The sequence below is a fragment of the Dermacentor andersoni genome, chromosome 7, assembly GCF_023375885.2.
Source record: "Dermacentor andersoni chromosome 7, qqDerAnde1_hic_scaffold, whole genome shotgun sequence".
In the NCBI taxonomy this organism is placed as follows: Eukaryota; Metazoa; Arthropoda; class Arachnida; order Ixodida; family Ixodidae; genus Dermacentor; species Dermacentor andersoni.
The window spans coordinates 96,040,914-96,054,034 of record NC_092820.1 but is presented as its reverse complement, the minus strand read 5'-3'; the positions used below and the strand labels follow the sequence as shown (position 1 = coordinate 96,054,034).

The window sequence follows — 13,121 nt, the reverse complement described above, 5'->3', positions numbered from 1 at the left end:
ATGTATGCAGTCTGCAGGCCAAGTTTGCCTTCGTGAAGCTACTGTATGTACATCTTTTGTGATCGTATCTGTGCTTATCTGCAAGCACTTTCATTTGTATCTGAATGCAATAGGGTTAAAGGCCCCGTGTCGAAAAAAATCCGGCTCCATCGTCACACGTCCAGCTTGCATCGTCACACGTCCTTTTGGCAAAAAGGACTTCCAACCACACATACCCAGGCACTCCATGTGGCGCGAGGAAACTACTGAACTAATGGAATTTATCAGGCTATACTACGCAGAAAAACGTGGGGATTGTAATTTGAATATTCGCGAAAACAGGTCGCGCCTACTAAAGAATGTTGAAATTAAAGAAATCGTGTCTGAAGTCCCGTAACGAGAAACCAGAAATAGGCTATATGCGTGATACTAAGTTAGTTACCTTTAGAAAAGCCAGAAGAGGGCGATGCGCCTGATCACGTCGGGATGCACAGTCACTGGAGCGCGCTGCACAATGAAGGTAATGATGAAAGTTTACCTTTTCCTTTTACGATAGAAACGGGAGCAAGATCAAACATCTACAAAGGCTTGACATAGGGCTCACGCTCCTGTTGGCATTCAGCCCATGTACAGACATTAAATAAAATACAGTGATCACAACATAAATCAATGTTCCGTGTGCATTATGGAGGTAAACAGTTTACCCAAATTAAATTGAACAGATGAGTAGCATGATATACCAAAGAAATATATACACTACACAATAATAATAGCGATTGACTACTAATCTGCATATGCAATTTCCTGAGTGAGGGAAATAAAGAACAAGGTAAATGAAAATGAATTGTATTATGTGATTCCAAAATAACCGTAACATTTTGTTACAAAATAAAATGATAAAATATGTATATTTATTATGCATTTCATGTTATGTAATGCACATATTCATGTATTTCTTAGATAACTTACTCTAATAAGATAAATTTCGGGGTTATGATAACTTTAGAATCGCGAAATTGAAATGCTGTCTGCCATAAATTACTCTAGACTTTGGAATTTCCCTAGTTTTGTTGCGTAGACAATAGTGAGATTTTGATTGAGATGGTTGAGATGCATACCATTTGTTAGTTTTTACATTTTGCAAAAAGCTATAATAGTATATCTGGTTGGCTTTGAGCATAGTGTGTTGAACGAATAGAGTATGCGTTTTCAAATCTTGATGCCTACCTTTCTAGTTTCCGAAGTATCTAAGGGCTCCTTTCTTGTAGGAATATGAGTTGGCGATCAATTTTTGAATAAGTTGTACGTCATACAAGCACAAAACAATATGTAACTTGTGAATGAAACATGGAGTAGGAACAAACTTTGCGGGTTTCCGCAGAACTATTACGTCAGACTATTGCCTTTACTTCTAGTACCTGACAAATTCGGATTCTCCCTACCATCCACTAGCCGCCTGGTTAGCTCAGATGGTAGAGCAGCTACCCAGGAAAGGCAGTGGACCCGGGTTCGAGTCCCGGACCGGGACGAATTTTTCTTCAACTGCGACGCTTTTCTTTCGAGGAACCCGTATGGGTTTTCTTTGTGGCAATTGCTACGAAGGGGTATATGTCTGATTTTTCCTTCATAAATGGAGTAATTTGAATTTTGAGTAATTTGAAGTTGAATCGCACCCCTAATTCTGGTAAAACATCCCGTAATCTTCGGCAGACAATTTTCGCAAGCGTGTCTTCCAGGAGATATCACCTCTGAACCGGATACCCAGAAAGTTATTAGCTTTTAGTAGTTCTATGTGCACATCCCGACACCAAATTGTAACCTTAAAATTCATCCATTTGTTAATTAGTGTAAATAGTACATATTTAGTTTTTTCACCCTTTGTTGCAGTTTGTTGCTGTGTAACCAGGATAACAGCAGATTTAAGTATTTCTTTCTAGAAACCTGCAACGTTTTCAATGACTTGCATGCGAAAAACCTATTTTTGCCATCAGCATGATTAAACTTTGAGAACATCGCATGTAGGAAAGATCGTTGATGCATAGTTTAAATAACAAAGGTCCAAGTATAGAGCTTTGTGGGGCACCTAGTAATATCTTTAATTTCTGAGATTTCCAGTTGGTAATTGATACGCACTGATACCAGTCTTGTAAATGACTGCGAATTAGGTCATATCCTGTCCCTCTTATCCAATAATCATAAATCTTAGTCAACAAAGTGGCATGGTTTCTAGAATCTAAAATTCCAGATCTAAAAAGTGAGGAATGGTGTGTAATTTTACCACGAAAACACTACAATATTGTTACAGGGTTAAAAACAGTCAGACGTGTATTTATAGAATATTTACAATAATTATAGCAGCTGACCAGATGGTAGACAGCGCGCGAAGACCAGAACATCGTCTTTTACCGACGATGATTAAAGCATCTTCTTCGTCAGCGTGTCACATGACCCCCGGCGTCTTAAGCACCAGCTCGGTGCTGGTGAGGAGGCGGGCGAGTAATACAACTTAAGACGCGCGACGTGGACCACGTCGGAGCGCTGCTGATCCACGGTTGGCTCAAGAGGGGCGATTTCGTACGTGACGTCAGTTACTCGACGCAAGACACGGTAAGGGCCGGAGTAGCGTGAAAGTAACTTCTCCGAGAGGCCAACGCGACGCGACGGCGACCAACGGAGAACCTGTGTGTAATGGACGTCACGATGGCGGGCGTCATATAAGCGCCGCTGATTGTCCTGCGACTCCACAAGTCGACGTCGGGCAATATGGCGTGCTTCTTGAGCTTTGAGTATGGCTTCACGGGCGTACTCGGACGTGGAATTCAGGCTAGCAGGCAGAATGGTGTCGAAAGGTAGCGTAGCGTCTCGGCCAAACAAGAGGAAGAATGGAGAGAAGCCGGCGGTATCATGGCGAGACGAATTATAGGCGAAAGTAACGAACGGCAGCGTAACGTCCCAGTCGCGATGGTCATCGGAGACCTACACCGACAGCATGTCAGTAAGGGTGCGGTTGAGGCGCTCGGTTAGACCGTTCGTTTGTGGATGGTAAGCAGTAGCAAGTTTATCTTTAGTCGCGCATGAATGTAGAATGTCATTGACAACTTTAGAAAGAAAGTAGCGGCCTCGGTCGCTGAGGAGCTGTCAAGGGGCGCCTTGGTGAAGGATGACGTTTTCTAGGAGCAAGTCGGCGACATCGGTTGCACAGCTTGTCGGAAGAGCCCGTATGATTGCATATCGGGTGGCGCAGTCTGTTGCTACAGCAATCCACTTGCTTCCCGAAGCAGACGTAGGAAAAGGGCCACCCGCAGTGGTTGCTCAGTGGCTATGGTGTTGGGCTGCTGAGCACGAGGTCATGGGATCGAATCCCGGCCACGGCGGCCGCATTTAGATGGGGGCGAAATGCGAAAACACATGTGTGTTTAGATTTAGGTGCACGTTAAAGAACCCCAGGTGGTCGAAATTTCCGGAGTCCTCCACTACGGCGTGCCTCATTATCAGAAAGTGGTTTTGGCACGTAAAACCCCATAATTTATATAGGAAAAGGGCCTAAACAATCAACACCTACACGGAATATTGATTCTGATGGTACGTCAAACGGTTGAAGGCGACCAGCAGGGAATGTGGTCGGCTTTGTGCGTCGTTGACAAAGATCACACGCAGCGACATAACGGCAGACGTCACGGTATAGACCAGCCCAAAAGCAGCGCCGACGAACGCGCTCATAAATCCGTGACACGCCAAGGTGACCTGCAGTCGGTACATCATGAAGCTGGGCGAAAACAGTCTGACGCAGATGATCAGGCACAATGAAGAGTCGGGCAGGGCCGTGCGGGTGCATGTTAGAGCGGTACAATATACCATATTGAAGTTCAAACATGCGAAGGGAAGGATCGGGCGTCGAAGTGAGCCATTGAATAAGGTGTTGCAAGGAGGCGTCCCGACGTTGTTCGGCTCCAATGTCGCGAAAAGCAGCCAGAGAGAGAACGGTGACAGGGATGCCGGCCGCAGAAACGTCAGGGGTGTCGACAGGATGGCGCGGCAAGCGGTCCGCATCTTGATGTAACCGGCCGGTCTGGTATACAACTGAATAGTTGTATTCTTGGAGGCGCAGATCCCAGCGGCCAAGGCACCCTGAAGGAGCTTTGAAGGACGAAAGCCAACACAGAGCGTGGTGATCAGCGATGACTGTGAATTCGCGAGCGTATAAATAGGGGCGGAATTTACCCACTGCCCAAACGAGAGCCAGACACTCGCGTTCGGTGAAAGAATAATTGCTCTCCGCAGAGGAAACAAGGCGGCTGGCGTGGGCAATGACACGTTCTCGCCCTTGTTGTTTCTGTGCCATGATAGCTCCAATACCGTGGCCACTGGCATCGGTACAGACTTCTGTTGGAGCTGACGCATCAAAGTGAGCGAGAATGGGTGGGGACGTAGCAGCCCAATCAGCACGGTGAAAGCACCAGCTTGCTCAGGGCCCCAAATGAATCCAGCGTCTATCTTGAGGAGCTGATTGAGAGGGCGCGCGTTGTTGGCGCAATTTCGGACAAACCGACGGAAGTAGGAGCAAAGGCCCAAGAAGCTGCGAATATCCTTGGCACATGTTGGCACGGGAAAGTCTTTGACTGTACGTATTTTATCGTGATCAGGGCGTACACCAGAAGAATCGACGAGAAGCCCAAGAGAAGAAATTGCATGACGACCGAAGTAGCACTTCGGCGAATTTCGTTGTAGCCCCTGCTGACGGAAAACAGATAGGATCGTCGACAGGCGTTCGAGGTGTGTCGCAAAAGTCGGAGAAAAAGAGATCACGTCGTCCAGGTAACAGAGGCAGATGGATCACTTGAAACTGTGTAGGAGGGCGTCCATCATTCGTTCAAATGTGGCTGGGGCATTACATAAACCGAAAGGCATCACTTTGAGCTGATACAGGCCACCGGGAGTAATAAAAGCTGTCTTCTCGCAGTCCATGTCATCGACGGCATTTTGCCAGTAGCCGGACTGAAGGTCGACGAACCAAAAATATTGTGCTCCATGTAGGCAATCCAGGGCATCGTCAATGCGTGGTAGCGGATAGACGGCTTTCTTTGTTACCTTGTTGAGGTGTCGATAATCGATGCAAAATCTCCAACTGTTGTTCTTCTTTTTAACTAGTACAACAGGGGATGCGCATGGGCTGCAAGAAGGTTCGATGAACTCTGGAGAAAGCATCTTGTCAACTTCGTGTTGGATATGTCGCTCAGTAGGCGACATGCGGTAGGGTCACCGATGGATCGGGCTCGCATTACCAGTGTTTATTCGATGTTTTACGACAGATGTTTGTTCTAGAGGGCGTTCTCCAAGGTCGAATATGTCCCAGTATGAGCCAAGGAGGCAACGTAGTTCCTGAGCACGCTGGGGAGGAAGGTCGGGAGCACTCATTTTTGTTAGGGCATTCAAGTCTAAAGGGACAGTGGACGAAGCAAGAGTTGAACACAAGGAGTTGTCACAAGTTAAAGCCGAAATGTGGTAGTCTCTGGCTGGCGTTATTTGCTCCAGGGATATTCCGCGCGGCAGTACTTGTGCACAGAGTCCAAAGTTCACAAGTGGAAGGCAGGACGTATTGTCCGAAATGGTAACGATGGTGTGAGGAAAAGCGGCGTTATGCGAGAGCAGGACATCCGGATTAGGCGGTACGATGTAGTCACCGTCTGGTATAGGTGGAACAGGGGACCTATGTAGGTAACGGCACGATGAGGGAGGCGAAAATGCTCTGTGGAACATAGCCGTATCGGAGCACTGTCGGGAGGGTCAATAGCAGCAGGTAGAGCGAGTTGCACAACATCAGCAGAACATTCTATCAAAGCGGAATGTGTAGACACAAAGTCAAGGCCCAGGATGAGGTCGTGAGGGCAGTGCTCTAGTACATAAAATAAAACAGAAGTATGATGTCCGGCAACACTCACGCGAGCCGGACATATGCCAATAACGGCCGGTGTTCCAGTGTCGGCGACTTGGACCACAGACGAAGGCGCAGGAGTGAGGACGTTCTTGAGACGATTCCAAAGCTGAGCATTCATCACAGATACCTGCGCGCCAGAGTCAATCAGAGCCTTAATAGGTGCACCATCCACGTTCACGTTAATGAGGTTCCGATGTGTGAGCAAGCTAAAAGATGATTTTTGCGTCGCGTCGGTTGGCAGTATAACCTCCAGGTGCTGCACCCGTTAGTTTTTTGGAAGGGTGCGCCGGAAGGCGTTGGGGACGGTGATCGGCGAGATGGTTGTGATCGGGAGAAGCGGCGACGTGGCGAAGAAGAGCGGCTACAGCGGGTAGGAAGAGAAGTGTCGCCAGAATTTGCTGGCTGCGTTTGCGGGGCGAACCGAGGAGCAGCATGAGGGCCGTAGGATGGGTAGGAGGGCCAGGGCGTCGAATTCCACGAAGACCGGCAGTGACATGAAATACAGCCGATACGGCCACAAGTGAAGCATATAGGTCTGTCGTCTGGAGTACGCCATTCGGCCGGGTTGCGATACCACGTTGGGACATTCAAGGTGCGGGTGCGTATGACAGTGGTTGACGAAGTATAGTCAGGCCGATTAACTGAGCAGACGTTGGTCCCGCCAATTCTTGACGCACGATGGGCTGTGTTAATGAGACGGTCGCCTGGCAATTGTCGGGGCCATGGGTTGGGGTCGTGAAAGGAGATGCTGCTTCTATTTCACGTCGAATGACATGGAGGATGTCATCATGGCGATTGGGTGTGGGCGGACTGTGGAGGTCTTCGCAGGTGGACGTAGCAGCCGTGTTGGGAAGGCGGGAAAATGGCTGATCAATGCGCGACTCTTGCCTTCTTCAAACCGCTGGCATTCGGTAATGATGGCTTGCACAGTGGAAGATTTCTTGAAGACAAGGAGATGGAACGCATCATCTGCTATGCCCTTAATGACATGTGCAACCTTATCAGGCTCGGACATCTTCGGATCTACTTTGCGGCACAGAGCGAGCACGTCCTGGATGTACGTGAGATAGGACTCAGTGCACGTCTGGACACGCGAAGCGAGGTCTTCTCGGGCGGCGCGTTGACGTCCAACAGGCTCACCAAACAAATCTTTGAGTTTCTGTTTACAAAGGTCCCAGCTGGTAAGTTCCTCCTCGAGGGTATGGAACAGGACGTGTGCCGTGCCCACGAGGTAAAATATCAAATTAGCGAGCATAATGGTCTGGTCCCAGTGGTTGCTGGCGCTTACCCGCTCATAAAGTTGAAGCGAGTCCTCAACATCAACGTCATCGGGGCCAGAAAAGGTTCCTGGGTCGCGGGGTTGTGCTAGAATGACGGTGGGCGTGGGTGCCGACGGGCCCGAAGCATCCTCGCCTTGAGCTGGCATTGTAGATTCAGCCAAGCAGCGCCCGCTGCGTAAATCCGTCTTGATAATGATCCCGCAACCTCCACAAAAAATGTTACGGGGTAAAACAGTCAGACGTGTATTTACAGAATGTTTACGATAATTATAGCAGCTGACAAGATGATAGCGCGTGAAGACCAGAACATCGTGTTCTTCCGACGATGATTATAACATCTTCTTCGTCAGCGTGTCACTATATCCTCGTCGCAAATTTTTTTTTTGTGCCTAAGCCACTGCATTTTGCCTCTATAAAAATACTTGTCCACTTAAAGCTTTAGTAAACAGCGTACACGCATATTAAAACACTTCTTAATTCCAATGAAGCAATCCGCAGTAAACCTATGCACTTTATTTCTGCTGACCGTTTTCCCTCGTGCAATGTAAGAGGTACGAAAAAAACATTTAGTTCCTTTAATGGTTCAAAAAGAGGTTTTATGAGTAGTTCTTGTGTTTTCCACAAGATGTATTTTATTAGCGTGACGAATATGCGAAACGTTCGTTTGGGTTCTTATTAATCGAAGAGTTTCGAAGCCCATGTAAACGTTGGCGTTGCAAGTAGAAGAATTAGTCAGTACTGGTGCCATTTCTTTAAAAGACTAGCTAAGTCTGAAACCGCTCTTTCCTCCATCATCATCTACATGGCGGACATAGAAGAATTCAAGTGCGTCCTACCGCTCTCATCTAATCGCTCTATTTATCGATGCACCTGTATTTTGTATTACTACAGCGTTAACCCACTTTTTCCTGCAAATACTCAAGACTGTGGAAGTAACTGACTTAGTGACTGACTCACTAACTAGAGACTAACTAAAGAACTATCTATGTAATTAAACATATATCTACACATGACGCTATGTCAAGAAACATGCTGCCGCATAGATTCACCCCAGGACTTAACCAAGCTATTCTATGCAAGTATAGAATGGTGGCGACCGACTGTTGGTCTTCTGTGGGCTATTCAAAAACAAGAGATAACGCCGCTGAGAAGGAATGGAAGATGAAAGAGAAACATGCTGATAGCCAACGACAACTCTGCATGCCATGGAATATGCACTATCAGTTCGTCGAAAGCACCATGTAGCCTTGAAGTTGTAGTAAACAAACTTGTCAGGGCTAAACTGCGCACAAGCAATGATCTTACTCAGCGACTCATTGACTGAAATGTGTTGGCAGCCTGTTGTCAACCATTCCCCTGCCTAATGATTTACTTGCGAAAGGAAAACGATCCGAACGAGTGCAGACAAGTGTAGAATCTGTTACACGTTGTTTCCGGTTATCTGACTTCGGCCTGGCTCACACCTGGCATAAAAGCGCGCTGTGTAGACAAAAATGCAGTCTTGGCTCAACTGGCATAGAACCTCCTGAATTATTTCCCCCTTCTCTTCAATGTCCCACCCCGGCAGCTCATTGCTTATGCTGCACTCCGTAAATAAACGAAATTGGACGCTAACCTAGTGCTGCATGCACCTGTCGCGACGGGTCGAATGAGCGCAGCTCGTCGCCATATGGCCAAAGGTTATCGAGTTTAACGCCCGTATAAGAACATCCGATGCTCGGACTTGAATAGTTTGCCGACCCTAATGCTGGAGCGCAAGTATTCACGCATGTCGCCCTTACCACTCTGACGGCTCCATTCTGCCAGCGGAAAGCTCCCATTTCATCTGGGATCCTTACAAGCAGCTGCTCTTGCTCAGACGTCGTTCTTAGAATGCATAAAAAGAGTTACACGGTGCTAAGCGCCCTTTCACTGCAGATCGCAGGTAAGCTCAGTTTTCAGCTTCGCTAATTTCATCATCTCTGTCGCTTCCTGGGCCACAATTCAGTGAGATTTCTTGTACCGAGGCATACTTTCGAAACACCAACCTGTTTTACGACTCACTCAATAGAATATATCATTTGTAGGCATTTAAGAATAATTTTATTTGCCTTTCCCCGACCTTTACACACTTGTTGTGGTATGCCGCCTGCATGTCTGAAAAGCTTTACTCGATCCTAGTTTTAAGCTAACCGCAAATGCATTTCGTGATGTCGTAAAGTAACATGTAACAAAGATGCCTTAGCTCTCTCCGTTTACCGCAATATCACCATAAGTTGCATTTCGTTCTTCTAAACGCTAAATGAGCAATAATGTATCTGCGTTGATTGCATGAACTATTATGTGCGATTATTTCGTGAAAAGCTCTCAAAGTTATTGTCTTGCAGATAGACTGTAACCGTTCGGCTTTTGAACTCACAGTCAGTTTCACAAAGGCTGGGGGCACAGCAATTGAATACTATTTTCAGGGTGCTATAAAGTGTTAAACTTATCTGCGGCGAACGGCTACAGTGACGTGGCACACAGGCTCGTACTCAGTAATATACGGCACCTTTATATTTCGAAACTTTTTTCAGTGGCCACTTTTAGCTGTTGCGGCAATTTTGCTTAGGATGCATAGTTCAAGCAGTCTAGCTTTTAAAAATAGTTTCATTCGTATTTTCTTTTCTAACAGGCTTTTCTTTCAAATCATCAAGGCTTTTAGCCAAATCATTGAGCCATGACTGGCGGATCAGGCGAGTTCTGTTTTGCAAATATACTTAGGACAAGCGTTATAAATAGGCATGTAATCTCCTCGGATGTATTGCAGACATAGAACTATGCTTAAAATTCATGTAACTTTAGTTTGGAAGTTCTTACCGGAATAATGTTTAGAAAGCCAACTATTATCTGTAACAGGTCGCCTACTGCAGACCACTTGTTGCTTGGCAACATTACTACATTCGATAACACTATGGCAATCATCATCCAAGCCACACAGCTGCGGAAACTCACTTTAGATACGGCTACTAATCGGGAAAAATGAAGGAAAGCGTGAAAAGTGGAACTCGTTTATCCGCGTCGTAGAAATAAGGCTTATGAATGGTGGCTATCTTACATAGCAACGCTAGACTGGTATACACAGCTAGTCATGCTACGGATTACATGAAAAGCAACATCGTTACAGAGTTGCATGAGTTCTGAAACATCAAACTGCCGGAAATTTTAAACAAATAATTACTTTCAATTTGCGATTGCAATTAAACTAACCAATAATTAAGTGAGTTGCAATATCTCATTTCAGTTCTATTGGTCATTTAAAGTGGTCCTGAAAATGCGTGTAATAATCTTTTATGCTCCAGGGTTCAGCTATGCAGGCATATTCTGTCGAAATTCAAGGCCTTACTTTTATGGAGACGTCTCCTCGCTCCATTTTTGACCTGCTGTCGAACTACCTTTATGTCTATGGCCGTTATTTTAACCGGAAGACAAAAATTTTACTATTTTGTACTCTAACCATTATTGTACAAACCAATTGCCTATATTCCCCAACTCGTTGCCATGCGGAAGTGGCGTAATGAAGACTACTTTTTATCATATGCCTAATTGTCTGTTTCGTATTTGTATAAATTTTGAGGGCACTTCCTCCATGAGAATGCGGTAAATCCAATATGCAAATGTAGCAAATAATAAGGTCAATCTCGGGTTGTCACTTATTATAATTTTGTTAAAGGTTTAGCGGTTTATACTCTTCTCGAAAACAGTGTTTTGTTGTGTTTAGGTCATTAGTGGCCTTTTCATCAGATTACGGACAAAAATAATTGTATCTGACGGGCTGCTCTTTGAGTTAGTTACAATAAATTCTTTTAAAACAGACATACGTTTTAGAATCTCAAGGCGATTACTAATTAGTACGATGTGCCTACTGCAAAACACTGATTGAGTGCAATTTTTTTTCTCGTTCCTTGTAACTGCCACAAATAAAGTGTTGGTAGAAAATGTGCGCTTTATGTGCACATTTGCATAATGTATCTATGAACACACACTTAGATCACACCCGCTTTCGCCATCCTATATGTAAGTAAATAAGCCATGTGGAAACGCAGAAACTATCCAACTTTTTTCTGGAATCTGCAAAGTTCGTAAACGCAAAGTGCCGCACTATTATTTCCTCTTTCCTGCTTTATATGTATCGCAGTTTTCATCCTTATCTGCTTTGGGTGCGTTCACGGGGGCACGACAACAGCCTCGGAGACGAGCTCCGCAGTGGTCCAATCGCGCACTAACCCCAGGCTTACAGAAGATCATCCAGCTAAGACAGCATGGGCAGTTCACCCCGTTTTACAACACAAATACGCCAACGTTGGAGATACCGGCCATAAAAGATTTGGAATGGCTATTCAGAAGCTACATCACTACCAAGGACTGCGCAATGCGAAAGTTTCACCGCAAGCCAACTCCCCGGCTGGATGGGAGGCAAAAAGCAGCACCCCGCGTTCCCAACCGCTTGAAAACAACATCGCATCAACCCCGTCAACCGCCCGCCAACAAACCAGGGAACCGGCGTCATCCGGCACCACACATTTGACCAGTGCTCGGTTCACGCGGAGCAACGCTGTCTATCATCCTTCAAACCATACGCGAGCACAACCTGAACGAACACACATGCCCGACACCGTGGTGCAGCCTCCTCATCTCAATCCCCACAAAGGAATGCTTAGACAATCCGTCTGCATTAAGACCTGCATCTGTGGGTGCGAGAAGAATTTCTGTAAGCGAAGGGCGTGCTCATCGTTCCCGATGACGGACTCGAGCACTTGCACAGCCCACTGCCGCAGTGTGTGTGCACATGAGTGCTCGGAAGCCAAACTAAAACCGAACGCGAACAATGGTAATGCCAAGAATCTAAGGAAGCGCTCGGAAAGGAGCAGGCGCGTACACGACAGCGTCAAGGCGCGCCACATAGAGCACCCTTCCGAAGCAGTTCAGCTTCACGCCCCAATATTTCGAAGGCTGCTCGAGAATAAGAATGACTCTTTCACGCCGGATAATACAAAGGTACCGAAAGAAGTCGCTCCAAAGCCTCCACCGAAAGAGCCCACTGCACCTGTGCTGACAACTGGTGACAAAAATGACACGGAGTCTACGACGCGCGCAGCTACTCCTATGACAACCAAGTCAACCGAAAGAATATCGCCGGTCACCGTTAGCTCAAGCACCGGTGACAGTAGCCCACCGCCAAAAATGATCCGATTTCGGGTGTGCGACGAGCCATGCATCTGCGCCTGCGAAAAAACCTTTTGCACTCGAAGCAAGTGTTCTTCTATTCCGGAAGGGGATCTGACCCAGTGTAGCTTGTACTGTTGGAACGTGTGCTACTATGAGTGCCGAAAGACGGGCTTGCCGCCTTCTTGAATTGCAATGGGCAGAAGTTATCAGATTTGCATCTTTAATAAAACAACATGAAAATTTTCTACCTGCTTCATTTTATTCGGTTTTTCTGATTCTTCCGAATGCCGCATTGGAGTTTCTGGTGGACGTTGTACCTGAAAAAAACCCGTCAGTTTTTCACACCGGCCAGGGTTACTAATGTTTGTTTGAATTTTTCAAGATAGGCCTGGATGTTTCCTATTCACTTTTTATTTTTTTTGTAATAGCCAACAGCCAGCTTACTACATTTTTGTGCGGCGCAAGCACGTGAATGAGAAATAATCTTTTTAGCACTCTCCGAAGGAATATGAATGGTTTCTATATATAATTATCTTACCAAGAATAAAAGACAACATGTTACAAGGTTCGGCGGAACATACATTCCACTGTCAACGGTAACAAAGGCGAGGAGTCTCAATTTACTACTAAAACCACAAATAAGTGTTTGCTCGTTTTTTTTCTGTTACAATTAACATAATATGTTCCCGCCGTAGATGATACTTGTTTTTTTTTCAGTCAATTTGCATGACATGCTTGCC

At 46.0% G+C, this 13,121-nt stretch overlaps 1 protein-coding gene across 1 annotated transcript; it reads left to right on the top strand.

The window, feature by feature from the left end:
• The first annotated feature begins 9,640 nt into the window (after positions 1–9,640).
• On the top strand, positions 9,641–12,628 carry LOC140219300 (uncharacterized). The gene is made up of 3 exons (XM_072289081.1): positions 9,641–9,710; positions 9,848–9,908; positions 11,351–12,628. The coding sequence occupies exons 2-3, from the start codon at positions 9,893–9,895 to the stop codon at positions 12,565–12,567; spliced, it is 1,233 nt and encodes a 410-aa protein (XP_072145182.1). The 5' UTR covers positions 9,641–9,710; positions 9,848–9,892; the 3' UTR covers positions 12,568–12,628.
• The last annotated feature ends 493 nt before the right edge of the window (positions 12,629–13,121 follow it).